The sequence below is a fragment of the Kogia breviceps genome, chromosome 3 (genome assembly GCF_026419965.1).
Source record: "Kogia breviceps isolate mKogBre1 chromosome 3, mKogBre1 haplotype 1, whole genome shotgun sequence".
In the NCBI taxonomy this organism is placed as follows: domain Eukaryota; kingdom Metazoa; phylum Chordata; class Mammalia; order Artiodactyla; family Physeteridae; genus Kogia; species Kogia breviceps.
Genome location: NC_081312.1, coordinates 136644787 through 136668231, shown reverse-complemented (window position 1 = coordinate 136668231; position 23445 = coordinate 136644787). Strand labels below are relative to the sequence as shown.

Genomic DNA, 23445 nt, shown 5'->3' with positions numbered 1-23445 from the left:
GGGGTAGGCCTTGACTCACTGTCTGGCCAAGGGCTAGGGGTGGTCTGGCAAAAAGATTCTGCCCAGCAAGGGCAATGATAATAGGCTAAACAATCAGACAGGCTCCACCCAGAATGCAGGGAGGCAGACCTGAGACCATTTACCACCATGTAGTAAGAGATGAGAACTTATAGCAGAAACCTGTGGCCTCACTAAGGTTCCCCACTCCTCGTGGCAATGTCTGAGTGGGTACCTCCCAAGATTCCCTGCAGAAATCACCCGTCAGCTCCCAGGGGACACTGACTCTCATTCTCTCTGAATTCCATAACATGAGCTTAGTGCCTGGAGAGGGGAATGAATGCTCAATACACATGAACTGAAAAACAACAACAAAAAGGCACTTTCACACAGTCATTGATTCTCAAAACTATTTTGGGAGTGCTGTTTTTTATCTTCAGCCCCATTTCACATATGAGGAAACTAAAGTTCAGTGACGCTTGGTAACTTGTTAGAGATCAAAGGGCTAATCAGTGGTGAAGCCAAAACTCTCCATAAGAATATAATAACCAACTGATAACTCAAGTTCTTACTTCCACTGGAAAATCTTTTAAACCATGTCCCCCACCCCCGTTAACTGCTGCCATAGTTCATATCTTCATGTTTCTAACCTCCCAACAGATCTTCCTGCCCAGGTTTTACCTACAATCTACCTTCCACCCCACCACCAGAGTTAACTTACCAAAATGCAAATCTATAGTCGTGTCACTTCCTTGATTGTCTATTGCATTACAAGACAAAGGTCCAAATTCTCATGGTCTTCAAGCCCTCCATGATCTGGTCTTCCAGACTCATCTCCATCATTCTACTCCATTTCTATCAATTCTTCCAGTTTCTTTAAAACACAGCTCTTTTTTCCTGTGTTTAACATGCCATTTGTTTCTCTTCCATGATCCACCGTTAGCGTTCTCCAAGCCATCTATATATACACTTACGTAAGTGTATAACTAGCTCATACGCGGAAGAGTGCATAGCAAATTTATGGTTTAAAGAATGATAATAAAAGGCAATCATGCTCCCAGTTTAAGAACCACGTTACCAATGCCCTACGGGATAGTGTTCTTGTATGCCTCTGTTCCTCTGCACATGCTAGAATCTTCTTCCAGGCCTTAGTCTGCATAATTAACTCATCATTTGGAACCTCAGATTCAGCTTTGCCTCTTCTGAGAAGCCTCCAGTGACTCCCTTCAGGGTGACTTACTGCTTCCACTATACCTTCATTATGGCATTTATAACAGTATTATATTTGCTTATGCTTGCCTCCCCAGTAGATTGAACACACCAAATATTATTTAATCTCTGAATCTCCAGCAATCAGCATAAAGTCAGGTTACACTGCAAGTGTTCAATAAATAGGATGTTTACGCAACCTGGTTTGCCTGGGAGAGTCCTGTTTATGCCTGTTGTCCAGAAATAATTAATATAAGTGCTTCTTTTTACTCATGAACATGTCCTAATTTAGATGACCAATTATCTAATCACGCTATCAATAAATGTTGTTGAATGGATGAATTAAATGATTGCAGAAAGATTTTAACTGATAGAATCTAGGCAGGAAAAGCTGATTATGTAAAGATATTAAAAAATTCAACAGATGGCCACTGCACCTCCTTCCTCCTCCAGAAGTGCCTGACTCTCCTGGAGACGGAGAAGATGAGTTTGCACAGACCAGATGCTCAATAACCTTTACTGCACAAATACATTGAAGAATGTTACTGTATTCCTACTTTAAGAAAATCTAGATGTAAAAATCTGAATTTATTGGACAGATCAATGTGACAGATTATTACACATTATGAATGTTTATGACTTGGTGAGAACTAGATAGTAGCTAAATTTAAAGAGCTGACTTTACTCTTTGTTGAAAATCCAAAATGTAGATTAAATACTACTGAAATGGTAACATAGTCAATGGGGACACATGATTTTAAAAATTTAATAGATGCACTTTTTAAAAGAACCTCTCTTCAGTATATACACATAACAGTTAGTTGTACTTGCTCTTAGGGAAAGATACAATCTCTATGAGTCTGATATTATAAATAAAAATTTAAAGTTTCTTTTGTTGTTGAAATAGAAAAAGCTGTTTTTAACTACTGTTAAATGAAAAGTGAAAAGTGAGGTAATTCATCTTTTTGACAATAATCTTTCCTTCCAACAGTGTCATCTTCTTTGAAAGTCAAGGTAGTTCCTTGTAAATAAGGCTTTTAACAAATTACAAGTATGTAGTAGGTACTTGTCCATCTTCTTCCTAACTACTTGGTGTACTATTGCATAGCAACAATTTTTTTTTTCTGCTTCTTCTTCAGTGGAAGTCTGAGAGTCTGAAATCTGCACTGGCTTGGTTGAGCCTGGGAATTTTTTTGGTACCAGGGGTGTAAATATCCATTGTAGAAATCAGTAGCTGTTAGTGTTTTCTTGAGCATCACTGATCGAACACCAATCCAGCCATCCTAAAGGGCAAAAGACAAATAGTGAATACGCGGTGCTGACAAAACTGGTGGTAAATTTTAGTTTATAAAACTTTTATCATGAAAAAAATAAACCAACAAATCTTTACTAAATGCCAGGCTACAAACAGCACTAAGTAACATATGATTCTTTGACTCTAAAAGTTTATTACCGAGGAGTGATAACAAATGTATAGACCTATTTAAATCTATTTAAACATAGACAGGGCAGAATAAAAAGGTACGTTGTATTTCTGTGGTGCTTGACAGTTTTCAGAGTATGTCCATGTATCTTATTGTTATTGGTTGTCAAAATACGAGCACTCTAAAAAATAGGCAGATCCAATATCATCCCCAGAGAAAACTGATTTTACAAGAGAAAACTGATGCCCAGAGAGTGTGAGTGATTTGTCCAAGGTGACATAACTGGTGGGACTCAAACTCACATGTTGAGACAACCCACTTCTTCTATGAGAGCAAACTGTAGATTTGCAGTATAGATGTATACAGACCCAGGCATATGCACCCAGTGCTATTCCAGAATAAGTTGAAGAGAGGTGAAGAGAGGTTGCTGTAGGCATTCTGTATCTACAGTCTTGTGTTGGTCAGATCAATCTATCACACATTTTAAATACTCTTTCTTGAGCATGGAACTTCACACATAAATACCACATGAAGGAAAATACTCCTAACATTTCCTAACAGGAAATGTTAGGAACATGGAACACTTCTCAGGATAATGCCATTGTCTTAAAAATGATAATGGTTTCAAAGTCATTTTAAATAGTTAAGAAATCTCTCTAACCACATTAAACAGTAGAAGCAAGTAGGATACAGGCACTGTTGTAGTTCAGTGAGATACTTTTTTTTTTCGGTACACAGGCCTCTCACTGCTGTGGCCTCTCCCGTTGCGGAGCACAGGCTCCGGACGCGCAGGCTCAGCGGCCATGGCTCACGGGCCTAGCCGCTCCGCGGCATGTGGGATCTTCCCAGACCGGGGCACGAAACCGTATCCTCTGCATTGGCAGGCGGATTCTCAACCACTGCGCCACCAGGGAAGCCCAGTGAGATACTTTGACATTACTATTTGTTTGTGATAGTCCTATTAACAAGATGACTTGTTAATTAAATTGGATTACTGAGAATATACAAGTTTCTTTTGAGAAAGAACTAAAGTTACTGAATCTTCTTTCATTGTCTGAGTAATAATAACACCTTGGTAAAACTTCATCTCTTGAAAAAAATTATACTAGAGATTCTGCTATTTCTTAAGAAAATTAAACTGTCCATTGGCTCAATCTGATAGGCAGGCAGTTGAGTGAAATCTCAGCTAAAAATGACAAATGACCAACAATAAACTCAGTAAAACAAGTGTGATAATGTGAAACTAAAGGAAAATGTACCTTGCAACAAACCAGCAGTATTTTTGACTGTCTGTGGTATATTACTGATCCTGGAATAACAGCCTGTCCTGTTAATTTTGGATCTAAAGACAGGCGAGGGGAAAAGAGGGATATGAGAGAGAGAATAATTATGCAACTTCACGATGCTTCTTAAAAGTCAAAAAACATTCTGCAAGACAGTACTAATATTGGAGGGTACACATCTGTTGATGCCCTGACTTTGTAATCTAAAACTTACGATAGAGCCGTGGTGCTCTGTGTATCTTGAACCCAAAGGGAAGCTTTCCATACACACAAGAAGCTATGAGTCCTTTACCCAGTGTCCCAGAGATCAACCTAAAATGTTGAATCTAGAATTTTTGACCATTTGGGGGAAATAACTAGCTACCAGTGGAGAGACATACAGGAGGCTTAGGATCTAAGCTGGCCCTTCCATCCATGACTAAACAAGTCCCAATTCCCAGATTTCTGGGGAACTCTCTGCCTATGTGGCTCACACTCCTTCAGTCCACCAGGATGGGAGGGCACTGATGGGCCTCTGAATGGACCAGGGTCATGAAATGTTACACCCTGGCCTAAGATTCTCACTGAGGTGCCCAGAGATTTTCATTATGATATTCACCAGAATGAAATCAACCTAGGCACTCTGCATTCCCTGATAACCTTAATATAGGAAATCACTGAGCTTAAAATGCGATAGTAACATTGATCTGCCTACTTCTCAGGTTCTTATGATGATCAGAAGAGAAAATACACATGAATGGACACTGTAAAGAATAAGACTATAAATGAATGTAAAGTATTACCATTATTGAACTGAAACAAGCTAAAAGAATCCTTATTTTTAGTAAATGGGACCTATGGTAAAACAGACACATTTTCAAATAGACTATACTGAAAACATTTTCCATGTCAACTATTCAAAAATAAGTACCAGTGAGGACTGAACTATTAACTTCTACCAAATCCAGAAGTTTAATGGTACTATTCACCCAGAGTGTCTGCAACGGAATCTGCAAATAAAATGAAAGAAGAATGATAAATAAATACACTCAACCCTGAAACCCTTTTCAACTACTATTTTGTGTTAATCTGGTCTGACTTCTCTCCCAATTACAGAGGAATTGGGAACTCAGTCTCTAAACCTTATGGAACAGGACATAACATGACCCTCTACATCAGTCTCCAGTATTCGTTAGATCTTAAAATTAAACACCATTTTAAAATCAATGTTTATATCTTCATTAATATTTCTAGTTAAAAATCATGCTCATTTTAAAAAATGCAAGCATTACAACAACTATGTTAAAAAAATTAGAATGTGAAAGTATTCTGTACCCCCACCCCCGGAGGTAACCACTGTTAATAGTTCAATGTGTATATCCTTGTATTTTTCCTACAAATATAATTATCACAAAAATCTAGAACATACTATTTGACAAGGAACTTTTTTTACTTAACCACAAACTGGACAAATTTTCATCAGTACACACTTATCTATTTCACTCTTTAATCTTCTGCACAGTATTCCATTTTATAAAATGTACCATAATTTATGCAACAAATGCCTTTATGATGGATACTTCATAACACATTACAAAATTACAAAAAATTTTATTTTATTTAATTTTAATTTTTATTTATTTATTTTTTGCGGTATGCGGGCCTCTCACTGTTGTGGCCTCTCCCGCTGCGGAGCACAGGCTCCGGACGCGCAGGCTCAGCGGCCATGGCTCACGGGCCCAGCCACTCCACGGCATGTGGGATCTTCCCGGACCGGGGCACGAACCCGTGTCCCCTGCATCGGCAGGCAGACTCTCAACCACTGCGCCACCAGGGAAGCCCACAAAAAATTTTAAATGTGATAATAGCCTGGTAGATATATCTTTGAGGACTTTTATATTTCTGGAGAATAGGTGTTTTTTAAGTGGACCACCTGGGTTAAAGAGTCTCAACATTTTATTGTTAAACTGCCTTGATAAGAGAAGAAAAATGGCACTCTATTGCTGTTTATTATTAGTGAGGCTGAGGAGCAGTCCATATCTACCTGCACATTTTATTTATTTCTTAGGCCTATTTATGCCCTTTGCCCATTAAAAAAAACAAAAAACAAAAACAAACCTGAGTTATTCATCTCTTTCTTATTAATTTGTGAAAGGCTTTTATATTTTTAGGAAATTAGCCCTTTAGTTCTTAGATGTATTATGAATATTTTTCTAGTTTGTTGACTTTAAATATTGGGTAATTTTTTTCCATGCATAATTTTTTAATTTTATGGAGTAATATTTATCACTCTTTTCTCTCATGACTTCACTGGTTCATGTCATGCTTAAAAAGCCCTATACACATTTATCAAATATTATAAAATTATTCAACTGTTCTTTTTCCCAGTTCTTTGTGGTTTCATTTTTTGAAAACACTTAAATCCTTGATCCATCTAGATTTTATTTTGATTTGAAAAGGTGAGACTTGAGGGCTCCCCCTTTTAAAGGCTAACCAGCTGTCCCAACACTATTTATTGAATAATTCATCTCACCCTTCCCCTCAGTGTGAAATGCTACCTTTATTACATTTTGATTTAAATAGGCTAACAGAAATTAACACACACCAGGAAATAAGTTCTCTCAAATTTCTGAAGTAAATAAACGGATTTTCAGACTGCAGTTCAGTCCTCTATTTCATAGATGAGGAAAGTGAGGCCCAGAGAAATGCAGCTGTTTTCCCAAGTTTAGACACAGCTAGTTAGTGGCAGAGCCAAGGATCAGAATCTATGCTTTCTCATTCTCAGCTCAGTGCACCCGTGTACCCTGCATCGGCAGGCGGACTCTCAACCACTGTGCCACCAGGGAAGCCCCTCAGTGCTCTTTCGATGACATTCTCTAAAGAGGACATTTTACTTTCAGAACAGTTAGGTTGTTTCAAAGATGTGAACGATTAAATCAGAGAATTCAGTAAATTTGAAGAAAAGTATTCACAACCTTATATATGTCATATTTTGGTAAAATATCCTCTTCTATAATTTGCTTATTTTTCTTTCATCTGCTTCTAATAAAAGTTATGAAATGACTTTCATGTGTGTAACTTTTTTCTTTCAAAGAACTCAAAATACTTCTGAAACATGATTACTGTTTGAAAAATGTTTATATTTACAGAGAGCTATAAATATGATAAGTATAGAATCAGAATATACCCTTCTTGTTCTTGAGAAGGTAAAGCTCATCTTCACCTTCTCATCAGAGCACTGAAGAAAGGAAAGTGATGGTAAGAAAAGTCATTTCTGTGCCCACTGTCAGTACTGTCAAAATCATATGTTGGCGTGGATTTAAATTCACAGTTTATCTCCTTTGATCTTGACAGCTGTGGACCAGGTCATTAACCCCATTTTAGAGATAGAAAAGCAGAAGCTCAGAGAAGATAAGGATCTTGCTCTTGGTTAATACACGGCAACTCTAGGAATCAAATTTCACCTTCTGGCTCCAAGACAGGCACTCCTTCTGTTGTAACACAAGAATTTTTCAGTGGAGAGGAAAGGTGAATTGCAGAAGATAAGAATTATTATGTAGTGTTTAACTTTTGGGGGAACTGTCAAACTTTTCTAAAGCAGCTGCCCCATTTTACATTTCTACCAACAATGAATGAGGGTTCCAAACTTCTCCATATCCCTGTCAACACTTGTTATTGTCTGTTTTTTAAAATTACAGTAATCCTAGTGAGTGTGAAGTGGTATCTCAGTATAGTTTTGATTTGCATTTCCCTAATGACTAATGAAATTATCTTTTCATATGTGTAGTGGCCATTTATATATTTTCGTAGGATAAATGTCTATGTAGATCCTTTGCTGATTTTCTAATCATGTTATTTATCTTTTTGCTATAAAAGTTCTTTATAGACTCTGGATACTAGACCCTCATCAGATATATGATTTGCAAATATCTTCTTTTATTATGTAGGTTGTCCTTTCATTTTCTTGTTAGTGTTCTTTGAAGCCCAACGGTTTTCAATTTTGAAGTCCGATTTCTCTATTCTTAGTTTGTTGCTTATGTTTCAGGCATTATATCTAAGAACCACCGCCTACTTCAAGGTCATGAAGATATGCCCCTATATCTTCTTCCAAGAGTTTTTATAGTTTCAGCTCTTACATTTAGGTTTCTGATCCATTTAGAGTTCATTTTTATATGTGGTATGAGGCAGGGATCCAAATCCATTTCTTCTGATTGTGGATATCCAGTTGTCCAAGCACCATGTGGTAAAAAGATTATTCTTTCCCCATCAAATTGCCTTGGCACCCTTATCAAAAATCAAGTGACCAGGGGCTTCCCTGGTGGCGCAGTGGTTGAGAATCCGCCTGCCGATGCAGGAGACACGGGTTCGTGCCCCGGTCCGGGAAGATCCCACATGCCGCGGAGCAACTAAGCCCGTGAGCCATGGCCGCTAGGCCTGCGCATCCGGAGCCTGTGCTCCGCAACGGGAGAGGCCACAACAGTGAGAGGCCCGCATACCGCAAAAAAAAAAAAAAAAAAAAAAAAAAAAAAATCAAGTGACCATAAATGTATGGGTTTATTTCTGGACTCTGAATTCTATCCCATTGAGCTTTATGTCTTTGTCAGTATCACACTGCCTTGGTTACTATAGCATTGTAGTAAATTCTGAAATCAGGAACTATGCGTCCTGATTTCATAGGAACTTTGAAATTGGAACTTTGTTCTTCTTTTTCAAGATTTTCTGTCTATTCTGGGCCTCTTGGAATTCCATATGAATTTTAGGATAAGCCTGTCAATTTCTGCAAAGAAGTCAACTAGGATTTTTATAGGAATTGTGTTGAGTTCTGTAGATCAATTTGGGGAATAGTGCCATCTTAACAATATTAAGTCTTCTAATCCATGAACACAGAGGCCCTTCCATTTACTTAGGTCTTCTTTACTGTTTATTAGCCCTATTAGTTTTGGGGGGTGGAATTATTTATAGTTTTCTATATATAAGATTACAACATCTGCAAATATAGTTTTACATTGTTCCTTTTTTCTTGCCTAATCACCCCAGCTATAACCTCCAGTACAATGTTGATTAGAAGTGGTGAGAGTGGACATCTTTGTCTTGTTCCTGATCTTAGAGGGAACACTTTCAATCTTTCGTCATCAAATATGATGTTAGATTTGGATTTTTTTGTAGATATTCTTCATCAGGTTGAGGAAGTTCCCGTCTATTCTTAGTTTGTTGAACATTTTTGTCATGAAAAGGTACTGGATTTTTCAAATGCTGTTTCTGCATCTACTGAGATAATTATGTGGCTTTTGTCCTTTATTCTATTAATATGGTATATTATGTGGATTGATTTTTGTATGTTGAACCAGCCTTACATTCCTGGGCTACATCCCACTTGGTCATAATGTATAATCCTTTTCTACATGTTGTTTGATTCACTTTACTAATTCTGTTAAGGATTTTTGCCTCTATATTAATAAGGGCTATTGATTTGTAGTTTTCTTTTCTTGTACAATCTTTATCTGATTTAGCTTACTTGACTTTTGTGCTAGCTGCTCTGTCTGCCTGGAATAGTCTTTTCCTGATTTTGGCATGACTTGCTCCTTATTGCCTTTCAGACCTCAGCTTAAATGTCAGTTCAAAGTGGCCTTCCCCATTTAGATATCCGGTCTAAAATAGCCACCAGTTAATCTATCACATTATTTTAATTTTCATCAAAGAGCTTATCACACCATCTGATATTTTTCTTATTTATTTGCTTATTTGTTTCCATCTTCCCACATCACCTCTAATACCTAGAACAATGCCTGACATATAATAGGCTTTCAATAAATATTTTGTTTAATGAATGAATAAGAGCAGATATCATTTAATGAGTACCTACTCAGATACTGTACTAGATGCTTTATATACATTATATCATTCTAATTTTCAAATGAACTAACTAAAGCTCAGAGATTAAATAACCTTCTCAAGTCTACAAAGCTAGGAAGTAGCAGAGAGAAGATGGAACCCAGCTCCGTCTGGCTCTAAAGTCAATGTTCCTTGCCCTATGCCGTTTTCTTACAGTGGGGAAAGTACAGGGTTTGACGTCAGGCAGATCTGGTTCAAAACCTGACTCTCACTAACTAGCAATGTGACCTTGAGCAACATTCAACAGCCATTCACTGAGTATCGTCTTTAAGCCTCAATTTCATCAACTTAAAATGGGATAATACCCACAACATGAGGCTGTAATCACCGAAGAACCTGGCATGCTACAGATATGCAATGGCAGTTCTCCATTTTAACCTACAGAGGTCCATTAAAAACCCCACACTTGGTAGACTCAGAGTTCAAACAACATAAGATGCTATCAAAATGAAGGGAAAATAACCCCAATAAATTTGTCAAAGAACTGAGAATTTAATTCAGATATTTTAACAAGTTATTACAACTAGATTTTGTATGCCATATGTAGAAATCAAGGATTTAAGAATTCAGTTGTAAAAATTGGGCCAAAGGCAGAAAGAGATACTAGTAAAAGCACTGGACTAGGAGTTAGAAGATTTAGGTTCATTATTCAGTGACTGGGCACCTGAAGTTAGTCACTTCGTTTTCATTCTCCTCATCTATGAAACAGGATAATAAAATTTGGTTATGAGAGATGGCAAAATATCTATTTTAAAGTACTTTGTGAATTCTAAGGCCCCTATAAAACTTGAAGTTTAAAGAATATTTAAAAAATGAATGTCATATTGAAAAGAACTGAAACAGGTACTCAAACAGATATGTATACATCCAAGTTCATGCAGCATTATTCACATTAGCTAAAAGGTAGAAACAACTCAAATGTCCATTGATAGACAAATGGATAAACAAAATGTGCTATATACATACAATGGAATATTATTCAGACTAAAAAAGGAATGACATTCTGATACATGGTACAACATGAATGAAACTTGAAAACATTATGCTAGGTGAGATAAGTCAGACACAAAAGGATAAATATTGTATGATTCCACTTATATGAGGTACCTATAAAAGGCAGATTCATAGAGACATGAAGTAGAATAGTGATTACCAGGGATTGTGGGGTGGGGGGAATGAGGAGTTGTTATTTAATGGGTATAGAGTTTCAGTTTGAGATGATGAAAAAGTTGTGGAAATGGATACTGGTGATAGTTGCATAACAATGTAAATGTACTTAATGCCACTGAACTATACACTTAAAAATGGTTTAAATGGTATATTTTATGTTATATATATTTTACCCCAATAAAAAGTTTCTTTTTTAAAACATCTTTATTGGAGTATAATTGCTTTACAGTGTTGTATTAGTTTCTGCTGCATAACAAAGTGAATCAGCTACATGCATATGTATATCCCCATATCCCCTCCCTCTTGCATCTCCCTCCCACCCTCATCCCACCCCTCTAAGTGGTCGCAAAGCACAGAGAAGATCTCCCTGTGCCATGAAGCTGCTTCCCACTAGCTATCTATTTTACATTTGGTAGTGTATATATGTCAATGCTACTCTCTCACTTCGTCCCAGCTTACCCGTCCCCCTCCCCTTGTCCTCAAGTCCATTCTCTACATCTGTGTCTTTATTCCTGTCCTGCCCCTATGTTCAAAAGAACCAAAAAATAGTTATTTTTTAAAAAATGAATTTCAGGATCCTTTGGTTTTGCTTATGAGATTTATTCCTAAATCAAAATATTTCAAAAGTAAATTACACACACACACACACACACACACACACACAATTAGGTAAAACTGCAATTTGACTTCCAACTTACTATATTTCCAATGGCACGATGAAGTCTGAATATTTGCTCTGAAGTTTGTTCCTCCCATTTTATACAGCTGGTAGCAGCAGAAATCTTAGGGGCTATAAGATAATGCCAATAGCAAGAATGAATATCAGATCAATGACCATAAATTGGTAATTACTAATACTGAATGACAGCTACAAGAGAATTCATTATATTATTTTCTCAACTTTTGTATGTTTTAAATTTTCCATAATATAAAATATATACATACATACATAGTAAATAAAAGTACTAGAAGAAAACATGGGTAAATTTCTTTATAACCTAGGAATAGAAAAAGTCCTTCTATGACTCAAAATCAAGAAGCAATTAAAGAATGATAAATGTGACTACAAAAAATTAAACTTTTGTAAGACAAAAAGAAATGCCATAAATCAAGCCAAAAAACAAATGATAAACAAGTTTATTTCCAATTAATATCACAGTACTTTATATCTGTTTATATATATTCCATGAGAGATGTATCTATATAATAAATATAAATATTTATATATAATTACTATATATATATTATATATATTTGTATTATATTTAGGAGTACTTTGTATCTATTATATAGATTTATTTATATCTATTACACAAAGTACTCCTAAAAACTGAGACAAAAAAGACCAAAAACCAGATAGAAAAATGGACAAAAGATATAACAGACCCTTCTCAGAAAAAAAGAAATGCAAATAGTCCTTAAACATATTAAGAAGCTCCTCAGCCTCACTCAAGGAGGAATGTAAATTAAAACTACTCCAGGGCTTCCCTGGTGGCACAGTGGTTGAGAGTCCACCTGCCGATGCAGGGAACACAGGTTTGTGCCCCGGTCTGGGAAGATCCCACATGCCGCGGAGCAGCTAGGCCCGTGAGCCATGGCCGCTGAGCCTGCACGTCCTGAGCCTGTGCTCCGCAACGGGAGAGGCCACAACAGTGAGAGGCCCGCATACCGAAAAAAAAAAAAAAACTACTCCAAGACACAATTTTTTATCTATTAGATTAGGAGGTAATGTATGCATAAAGTTATTCATAGTGGCATTATTTGAAATAGAAAAAGATTAGAAACAATCCAAATGTCCACCAATAGGGGATCTATTGATTAAATTATGATTTACCCATACAAGTGAGAACTATACTGCCATAAAAAAGAACAGGAAAATTTCTTCTTATTGATAGGAAATGATCACCAGGATACACCATAAAATGAAAAAAAGAAAGATGCAGGGCTTCCCTGATGGTACAGTGGTTAAGAATCTGCCTGCCAATGCAGGGGACATGGGTTCGAGCCCTGGTCCGGGAAGATCCCACATGCTGCGGAGCAACTAAGCCCGTGCGCCACAACTACTGAGCCTGTGTTCTAGAGCCCGTGAGCCACAACTACTGAAGCCTGCGTGCCTAGAGCCTGTGCTCCACACAAGAGAAGCCACCGCAATGAGAAGCCCGCACACTGCAAGGAAGAGTAGCCCCCACTCGCCACAACTAGAGAAAGCCCGTGCGCAGCAATGAAGACCCAACGCAGACAAAAATAAATAAACTTTAAAAAACAAAAAAGAAAGATACAGAAGAGTGTATATTTTATGCCACCTTTTGTGGAAGAAAAAAGGAAAAATCAGTTTTAAATGGAAAAATCAGTTTTAAAGTATGTGTTTTTGTTTATTTTCATAAAAGGAAACAACTGAAAGGCTAAATCAGAAACTACTAACTCTAGAGGGAGGGAAACAGGATTGGAAGAGATAGAAATGGGATGGAAGTAAGACTTCTTCTCTGTATAACCTTTTCAAATAGTTTTAACTTTGAATCATGTATTTTATATATTCAAAAATAAGATTTAGTTGTAAAGAGGAAAATGCAACACTGAAAATTAAAAACAAACTGAAACAAAGAAACTATATATCAAACTAGATAACAAAACCACATGGAAAAAATAATTATCTCCAGTAAGTTTTGTTTGTTTTTTTGTGGTACGCGGCCCTCTCACTGTTGTGGACTCTCCCGTTGCGGAGCACAGGCTCCGGACGCGCAGGCTCAGTGGCCATGGCTCACGGGCCCAGCCGCTCCGCGGCATGTGGGATCTTCCCGGACCGGGGCACGAACCCGTGTCCCCTGAATTGGCAGGCGGACTCTCAACCACTGCGCTACCAGGGAAGCCCTCCAGTAAGTTTTGAACACAGTACTCTGACTATATACCCTTCGTAGGATATACTTTAAGGACAAAAAAAAAAAAAAACACAAAAAACTGCAGGAAAAAAAACTGCAGATTAACTCTCACTTAATAGTTATACTTTCTGTAGTGATATTGGTGTTGTAATCTTGAAATTATTTTATGCACAGCAAATAAAAAACAGGTCAGCATTGATTTAAAAAAGATTTTCTGTGTAAGAGAAAACACCAGAAAAACCCTGTACTTTAAAATTTGAATCAGAAACAATATGAGCTCAAATATATTTTTTAAAGACTTTATTGAATTTGTTACAATACTGCTTCTATTTTATGTTTTGTTATTTTTGGCCCCGAGGCATGTGGGATCTTAGCTCCCCAACCAGGGATTGAACCTGCACCCCCTGCATTGGAAGTGAAGTCTTAACCACTGGACAGTCAGGGAAGTCTCTAAACTCAAATATTTTTAAAAAATATAATGCCTACCCTTCTCCACTAACACTTCATTTTGGAACACATCATTGTATTAGATGGTTTCTAAATACTACCCCCCAACTAAAATAAACAAGGGAGAGGTGGCTGATTCCAACATGGGACAGAGAATTTACAAGGTGAGCCTGGGACATCTTGCTATAGAAACAAGGAAGCGCTCATAAACTAGCTGGGGGTGGAGGGATGTCAAAAGGATTCAGGAGCCAACTTTAAGAGGCTACCAGTAGCTAAATTTGGGACAACTTGAGCAGCACAAAACATTATGAATGTAATTAACTATAAAACACCGTAAATAAAAATCCACAAGTCAAATGACTAAAAAAACTCACTTGCCACCATAATTGAAGGTGATTATGGCACCAACTCCCTAATTTAAAAATTGATAATTAGAGAAAGAACTAAGCATTTATCCTGCCATTTTAGGATGAATTAAAATTCACCCACAATTAATAAGGAAAAGCTCTTCTTTACACGAACAATGCCAACTATTAAATATAAAAGGAATTGGAAAATCACCATTTTGATTTTCATTGAAATAATTCATTCAGGTAAGGAGCATCAATCCATGCTAAAATTGTTATGTGAAAGGCTGGTAGGGAACCGGATATTTGCATGGTGCCAAAGTATTACCCCATGGATTACCTGCCATTTGCAAAGGGAGAAACACATCTTTACACTGGAAAGATCTGGTGGTCACCACCTCCATCAAGTGATCAAATTTAGCTTAACTAGCCTTGATGCAACCTGGTATTATGGCTTACTGATATGACTCCCTAAGACTGTAGGGGATGGAGGTGGGGGCTTCTCTGAGTAGATCCTTTAAACAGTTTTAACTTTTGAGTCATGTAAATGTCTTACATAGTCAAGAAATAAAATTACATCATAAATAAAAATAAAAAGCAAGCCTTAAGGTTAAAAAACAAACTGAAACAAATATCACTGGAACACAATATCATCTATGAAATACTCTTTCCACAAACTTTAAGCCCAAATCTCATCAAGCCTTTAGAACTTCCGATTTACAGGAACTTTAAGGGCTAGAAAAACACATTAAACAACACTGGAAGAAAAGAGATAATTGGCCTGGTCTCTTCAAAAAGTTAATGACATGGAGGGAAAAAAACAGTGGAGGAATTACTCTAATGAGACTAAAGAGACATACGACTAAATATAATTGGATCCTAGTTTGAAAAAATATACAGCTATAAAATATGTTTTTAGAGTGTCAGGAAAATTTAAATATGGACTGGCTATTCGATGCTATTAGGGAACTGTTCATTTTTCCTAGGAGATGCATGTTGAAATATTTAGGAATGAAAGGTCAAGATGTATACTTCCAAATGGTATAGCAAAAATTAAAATATATATGCTACATAACCACATATATAAAGAAACTATGGCCAAACATTAATAATTGTTGACTCTGGGTTAAAACAGGTATTCACTGTCTTTCAACTTACCTTTGTGTTTGGCACTTTTCAATATAAAGAATAGAGAAAATTGTTCTAATCTTTCAAAAGCCTAAATGTGAAGAGGGAGAGAGACCCCTTACCAATCATTCTCTGGAAAAGGACATGCAAGTTGACATTCAATCTTTAGTCAAAATTAAGGGAAACTTGCAAGTGAGGAAGCCACAGTGTTCAGATGCCATCACAACAAACAAAACCTTAGGAAAGATGTAAGAGTCTCTGCCCTCTGCACTTACCATGTGTCACCCCCTCAGCTGGCTGCTGCCTTCCATTGTTCAAACTTTCAGGCAGATTTTTCAAAACTGAAATAAGCTTAAAAAAAAGGAGAGTAATATATTCAAGATGAAAAGAACGAAAGCAGAAATACATTACAATTCAGTACCATGAAATTACAGCTTTAAGAACTGTGTGGCAGGGTAAAGCAGTAAATTGGCTTAAGCTGTGAGGATCCATCTACTGGGTGGAGTTTCAGTGGAGATGTTGCTCTCTGTAGAGTACAGGTCATTGATTTCCTTCCAGAGAATGCTGAGCCTCGACTGGCTGTCAGAACAGCCTGTGCTCGGCCATCCACACTCTCACTCTCACTCTGAAGGAAGGCAGTGGGGACTTCATACTCTGGAGTCACATAGTTCTGGGTTCAAATCCCAGTTCTACCACCTGCTAGTTGTGTCACTGTGGAAAAGTTATTTTACTTGTCTGTGGCCTTCAATGTCATTATCTATAAAACACTTGAAAGCAATAGCTACCTCAAAGGTTTCTTGCGAAGGTAAAAAAAAAAGTAAGTCTATGAAAATATCTAAAACAGTCTTGGCACACAAGCCAGTGCTCAATAAACGACACACTATAATAACAGCATTTCCGAGGTGAGTGCCTAGAATGGGAAGCATCATCTATACAGCGGGGGGTGGGGTGGAGGGGGGTTCCTCTACAGAAAATTTAGTTCAGATGAAAATCATTAATTGGGCCATTAAACTTTTATTCACACCCTATTGTATGCAGACTCAAAAAAAAGTCTCAGAGTTCATTTACAGCTAGGGGGTCAGCAGAATTCCAATGCATACAGATGCAAATGGCTGGAACACAGGCACATAAGTGGGAGGAAAACAGAGACTTACTTAGGAAATTATGTTAGTTCAGTTCGACAGGGGTGAATGGTATGTCTATGAGACTAAGGAGAGTGAAAATGGGAAGAATAGTCTAAAAGCCTCACCATGAAATGTAACAGACCATATAAAATCACATATTTCATTCAAAAGCTTTGATTAAGTACATACTCTGTGCAAATTCTCAAAGACTAACATAAGATCACAAAAGCCAAGCGAATTTTTAGGAAGCCAGGGATAGAAACCACTTTTTAAAAAGAAGCTTAAAATCACAAATCATAAAATTGTTCTTTTCATCATAAGCACTAAGGAAACAAGCAGGGGGATATTGGAATACTGTACCATGTTGGCACCCAGTCTTGACAGCACTGCTTCCAAATCCTTTGTGGTGCTCTTGGGTGATACAGGAACCGTTTCCTGTTTGAGAATTGGGCCTACATCAAACCTACCAAGAAATCAAAAGCAAATAATAACATGATTACTGACTATTTCTTAAGATCAATATGTTTGTCTACATGAATGTTTATATATCACAGGGATAGTTTTTTTGTTTGTTCGGGTGGGTTTTGTTTTGTTTTGTTTTTTTAGGCCAAACAGTGCGGCTTGTGGGATCTTAGCTCCCTGACCAGAGATCAAACCCGGGCCCGCTGCAGGGAAGTGCACAGTCCTAACCACTGGAAGGCCAGGAAATTCCCCCGCAAGTATAGTTTAACCGTGGCCATGAATGTGACTATTAGCCACTGGCAAGGGAGAAATGTCAGTTTGAAAGAAGGGAGAGCAACATTAGCATGTTACTAATATCACTTTAGTCTATCAACTAGATAGTTTAAGCGCATTAACTTTTCACCATTCTCTGCATTTTCATCAGCTTTATTCTTTTTTTTTTTGCGGTACGCGGGCCTCTCACTGTCGCGGCCCCTCCCATTGCGGAGCACAGGCTCCGGACGCACAGGCCCAGCCGCCATGGCTCACGGGCTCAGCCGCTCCGCAGCATGTGGGATCCTCCTGGACCGGGGCACGAACCCGCGTCCCCTGCATCGGCAGGCGGACCCTCAACCACTGCGCCACCAGGGAAGCCCCTCTGCTTTATTCTTAAGTACCATTTTTTTGTCATTTATGGAGTCAATACTTGAGCTTAACAAAATTAAATTCTAATACAGTTATTTTACTAAACTATTAAAATTTTAAAAATTAAAAAAAAGAAAGAAGGGAGAGCAAAATCTGGCCTATATTTAGATTTTAGTTTTATTTTTCACAAAGGAAAAAGGTTGCATATCAGGGATTTAATTGCAACTACAAATAATTCTATCATTAGTAGTAAATAGTATGAAAAAAATCTCTAATTATATAATGAAAGTACAGAGCAAAGAATATGTTTTCCAAGGAAGTACAACTAGGAATTTACAATCATTCCTTCCTGTATTTCCTTTCTCAAAGGACAAGAGTTTTGCCTGAATTATAATCAATAGTGATTATAAGTAGGTGCAAGGGTATTTGCATTCCCATAAGTCTTATATTCAATATTTTATATCAAGCTCTGCAAATATTGGCCATCAGCTTTTATTAGAAATATATTTTGTTTTAAATACTTAACTTTGTGGTCTGTTAACTCTATTTTTAAGCTATGAGCTTTAGTAAAATGCTTATTATGAAAAGTTACAAACATTCCAAAAACAGAATGAACAGTCTAAAGAATCCCCATATACACATCTTCCAGATTTGAGAATTACTGAAGTTTCACCACTCTTGTTTCATCTGCCCCTCCCCTCTTTTTTTTTGAAGTAAGTTAAAGCAAATCCCAGATATTGACTTGGTCTTGTGAACTTGTGAATTTTTCTTTTCTATGGGGACGTTAGGTGATAATAGGCAGAGGCATAATACCCTCCTAAAACAATTTAAAATAATTGTTTCTTAGATTGTAGGTATAATTTTAAAAATTAAACATTTAAGACAATTATATAACACATTGGTATACAACGTATTCTTACTTCAGGTTCCAAAAAATTTTTGACCATAGAAACCAAAGCCAGCAGAACAGAGATTCATAACTAATATACAAAAATCCATCTCTCATTTATATAATATCGTTTATAGAAATCCAGTTGTTAATAATTTATTTCAATTAACAAGTTTAAAGAGACACTGTGTAAATGCCAAAACACATGTGGTTGATGTTAAAAACCAGGAAGAAACCCAGGAGTTAAAGAAATTAGTGATTAGTACCCACTCATCCACCTCCACTTCCCCCAGGCAGACTGACATCAACATTCAACATCACAAAAAGTTTCAAGAAAATATGCTCTACCTTTTAGGTCTAATTTGCATAATCGTTACTCCAGCAACTGTGTCTCCGTGCAGGACCGTATGGATTATAGGGGCTGGACCACGCCACCTCGGGAGGCAACTGGGATGGACATTCAAGATGCCACTGAGTTAGAAAAGGCAGGAAATTAGTATGCAAGTGGGCTTTTTACCATTTAGTTTACTGCTACCTAAACTAATATGCTACTTTTCATCATTAAACTTGCTCAGAAATTTTGAAAAACAGTTAAATCTAGTCTCATACCAACTGAAGCAGGAGTCAGAGCTAAGTTCAACTTTCTTACCATAAGAGACCAATGAAACTCAATTAAAAAAAGAGCAGGAACAACTATTCATTGTTCCAAAGATGTTCTAGCTTCGCAATTCAAGACATAACTCGCAATGTCTGGGAGTTTTAAAATAAAGACAAAAAATGTGTTTTTTACTAAATGAGAAAAACAACTCAAATCCAATCGTGCATCTCATGGATGATGTGAATTATACGTATAGTTTAGTTACATAATTACCCTCACTTCATTTAGTTTGTATATAGAGTTCCTAAAACAAGCTTCTTAAATCCCCATCTAACAATTTATTCACCTTTGCTGTTTATCGCTATACACTTTTCACCCATTAATGAGCAATTTTAATAATTTACTAATCTGTCATTAGTTTAATGTCTCCATCAGCATGAGTATACACTTGAGAGTGCTTATGTGTGTATATGTATATATACACTCTAAATTCCACTGTTCAGCCCAGTCTCATCCATCCAAGAAATATTTACTGAGCACAATCCACATTCTGGCACTAAGTGCTAGGGATATAAGCAACAGTGAACCACACAGAAAAAAAAAAATTCTGCCCTCATAGGCCAATATTAAGGACTTGACTTTTATTCTGAGCAAGATGGAAAACCACCAGAGAATTTTGAGCAGAGTGACATGATCTGACTTATGTTTTAAAAGGATCACTTTGGTGTTGGGTGGTAAAAGACTGAGAGGGCCAAAGACAGAAGTGGAGACCACTTAGGAGGCTACTGCAGTATGACAGCCAAGAGTGGTTACAGCAGAAGTGATAAGAAGCAGACATTCTAGAGAGATTTCAAAGGCAGAGCCAATAGGATTTCCCGATGGACTGGATGTGTCATATGAGATATGGAATTAAGAATAATGCTAAGGCTTTGGGTCCAAACAACTTAAAGGCTGGAGTTACCATGTACTGAGATGAAGATTTTGGGAAGGAGCAGGTTTTGGGGTGAAAGTTCAGGAATGTTGTTTTGGACATCTTACATGTAAGGTGCCTATCAGACATCCAAGCAGAGCGGCAGAGGAGGAAGTGGGTATCAAGGGCCTGGAGTTCAGGGAGAGATCTGAACTGGAGGGACAAATCTGGGAGTTGTTAGTATACATATGGAATTTAAATGAGGCTGGGTGAGAACCCATATATAGTGATAAAGAGCATCACACATTTTAACAACTCATGCCACTAATAAAATCTTTTATTTTAAGAGAAAATACTAAAGAAAGCAGAATTAAGTTCAAGTTATTGCACTTTAGATACCAGGTCCATATATAAAGACCGAGGTCTCTACACTGTATTTCCTTACAAATAAAACTTACTAGGGAAATTTAAGAATAAGAGCCTCACTCAAAAGTCGGCCAAAAGAAGCTACCACTCCAACATCATATTCTCCAGATCCCACATCTGGCCACTCATACACTGGGAGCTGAGATTGGACAGCATATTGCTTCACCGGCAGTCTTTTTGGTGATGGGGAGGGAACTGTGACAACCTCCAAGTTTTCAATTAACTCTTCCCCTTTGTTTTCCCTAAATTGGAAAGATTAGAAGAAAATGTGACAGCGTTAAGACAATGTCGGAAAGCTAAACTACTTCATGCATTTCTAAGGCATTTTTATGATTAAATTCACTAAGCATTTAAGGGTAAATGATTAAAACTAATGCAACTGAGAGACTAAAGTTGTATTTTTATTTAATTTTAATTGTTTTAAATTTAAAGAGCCACAAGTGGCTACTGGCTACTGTTTGGCCTGTTATGGTTTTAGGAATTTCCTGTGCATGCAGAAACATATACAGTACAGACATTTTACACAATTGTAATATTATATATACTGTCCAGCATTTTGTTTTTTTCTCTTAACACTATGTATGCTATTACGTGAGTCTTTTTAAAAAATGGGTTAAATATACACTTGCTTGTATATGCATCAAACATTTCTAGACTAGAAAACTGAAAACAGTGGCTATCTTTGAAGAGAGGAACTGGGGACTGGGAGAAAGAGATGGAAGGAACTGACTTTTTTATATCTTTTGAATCTTTTGAATTTTTTACTATAACTACATGTTATTCAAACAATACTTAAAATATATATATATATATATATATATATGTGTGTGTGTGTATACACACACACACACACACACACACACACACCATGGGCATCATTCCATGACACTATATGTAGCACTACTTCATTTTTTTTTACCTGCTGCAAAGTATTCCAGTGCCTGGGGCTGTTTATTTATTTAGCAGGTACTGCATCATGCAGGTACAACATCATAAATGTTGAGGATTTATGAGAAAAGTAATAGACAGGAGGGCCCAAAAGAAAAAGTGCAAAAGTACTGGAGCTGCCAGGTGAAGCATCAGCAGAAGCGGCAGGATACATGCAGTGAGAGATGCAGGAGGCCATACACGGAAAGTAGCACGTAGAGAGTGTATTACGGAGGTGTGCAAAGGGAACATGTGCGAAGGAAGTGTTTCAGGGTGTGTTACAGAGGGGAGTGTGTGAAGGCGGAAATACAAGGGGATTCATGAATGAGTCAACATCAGGGTCTGCTGGGAAGTATTTGTAGAGAAGACTTGATGGAGGGAGATGACAGAAATGAGTGTGAGGGTGCATCAGGAAAAAACGGAGCGGGAAAATACAAAATGGAGGCTAGGGAAAGGAGACAGAGCAGGATATATGGGTATAGCCACCACATACCATGGACGTTCAGGACAGGTTGGATCTCAATTATTTTTTTCCAGGAAACACAACTTGTTAAATTTTAGAAATACTAAATGTATACCTAAGAGTTCTGATTTATAAATTTATTCATAGGAAAACAGTTCGTTTTTGTACTATGTCTTCATTTCAGTCTCAGAAAACTGGATCCGGTTGTATACAGGGAGGCGATGGGGAGAGAAGGCGTGAGGCAAGCGTGTGCAGAGGGATGCCTGTGCCCAGGAAGAAGCCCAAAGGGTTAGATGATACAAATCAGGTGAGTAGGAGGCAGTAGGAGAAAGTGGAAAGAGGAGGTCCTTGAAGTCAGAGCCCGTTTTAGTACCAACCTGCTCAGCTGATGACCTTGGGCAATCTCTTAACCTCTCTGAGCTACGGTTTACATGCTAAACGGGCAGGGAGGTGGTGGGACTGAACGGAGGTGATGCAGGTAAAGCAACGAGCGCGGCCTTGGCACCGCGGGGCGCCCGGTGGCACTCAGAGCGCGGAAAGAGTCGGGCGTGTAGACCGGACGGGACCAGGCGGGCGCCCAAGGGCTGACCGTGTACCTTCCGGGCGCCCGGAGACGCCGAGATCTGGGCCTACACCCCTCCGGCGCAGCTGCTTTCCTCGACTAGGAGTCCAAACACTCGAGGCCGGCTGCAGTGGCTCCACAGCCGCGTCCTCGACACCCGGGCCTCCCAATCCCTGGCCCCGGTACCTGGCGGCGTGCAGCGCCCGCAGCGTTTCGCGGGCGAACTGGTCAGTGCCGAAAAAGAGCACCCGCCAAGGCGGCTTCTCGCGGACTCGAGCGCCCTGGCTGTCCTCCCCGCCAGAGGACCCGCTCAGGCCGACCAGGGATCGCCACTGAGGGCTCGGCCTCCTGCCCGCGCCGCCGCCGCCGCCTGGCAGGGGGCCCCAGCAGCACCTTACCAGAATCCTCATCGCCTCCGCGGGCGGCCCACTCTGCGCAGGCGCATTGTGGTGAGGGAGCAGGAGCTAGGCAGGAGGGGCGGGGCGGGGCGGAAACCCGATGGGCGAGGTCTTTCAGCGACTGGGGCGGGGCTTGCCTGATTGCAGGCGCGGCAGATGAAGGAATTTGCCAGTTCAAGCGTCCCCGTGACTTTTGTTGCATTTGTTTGCACGATTTAGCCAATCTCCCCAAACGACTCTTTTGGAACAAATCATATGTGTTTTCAGACGACGAAATCTCATTTATTTCTTTATTTCTGTGTCATTTTCT

At 38.3% G+C, this 23445-nt stretch overlaps 2 protein-coding genes across 4 annotated transcripts in view; both read right to left on the bottom strand.

Moving 5' to 3' along the window:
- The window catches only part of SPG21 (SPG21 abhydrolase domain containing, maspardin), a 47290-nt gene extending 46502 nt beyond the window's left edge, over nt 1-788 (bottom strand). The window contains exon 1 of the mRNA XM_067029647.1: nt 719-788. The gene's annotated coding sequence lies outside the window, so the exon portion shown is untranslated. The remainder of the gene's footprint in view (nt 1-718) is intronic.
- On the bottom strand, nt 719-23229 carry MTFMT (mitochondrial methionyl-tRNA formyltransferase). 3 transcript variants are annotated; one of them, XM_059057787.2, is made up of 9 exons: nt 22924-23229; nt 20818-21027; nt 19200-19322; nt 17237-17339; nt 16028-16103; nt 11653-11744; nt 4824-4902; nt 3890-3972; nt 719-2489 (listed from the first exon to the last, which is right to left on the bottom strand). In XM_059057787.2, exons 1-9 carry the CDS (start codon nt 23145-23147, stop codon nt 2304-2306), a joined length of 1176 nt encoding a protein of 391 aa, XP_058913770.1. In that variant the 5' UTR covers nt 23148-23229; the 3' UTR covers nt 719-2303. The 3 variants fall into 3 exon arrangements, with proteins under 3 accessions (XP_058913770.1, XP_066885746.1, XP_066885745.1); XM_067029645.1 differs by lacking the exon at nt 3890-3972 and having other exon boundaries at nt 22924-23179; XM_067029644.1 differs by lacking the exons at nt 3890-3972; nt 4824-4902 and having other exon boundaries at nt 1966-2489; nt 22924-23179.
- Nucleotides 23230-23445: the final 216 nt, after the last annotated feature.

Excerpts from the sequence above, each read along its gene's own strand:
- MTFMT (XM_059057787.2), bottom strand. The coding sequence starts at position 23,147 with ATGAGGATTCTGGTAAGGTGCTGCTGGGGCCCCCTGCCAGGCGGCGGC. Across the intron at positions 3,973-4,823 it reads TAATAGTTCAGTCCTCACTG|ATCCAAAATTAACAGGACAG; the intron begins GTACTTATTTTT and ends GCCTGTCTTTAG. Across the intron at positions 2,490-3,889 it reads TACTGCTGGTTTGTTGCAAG|GATGGCTGGATTGGTGTTCG; the intron begins GTACATTTTCCT and ends TTTGCCCTTTAG.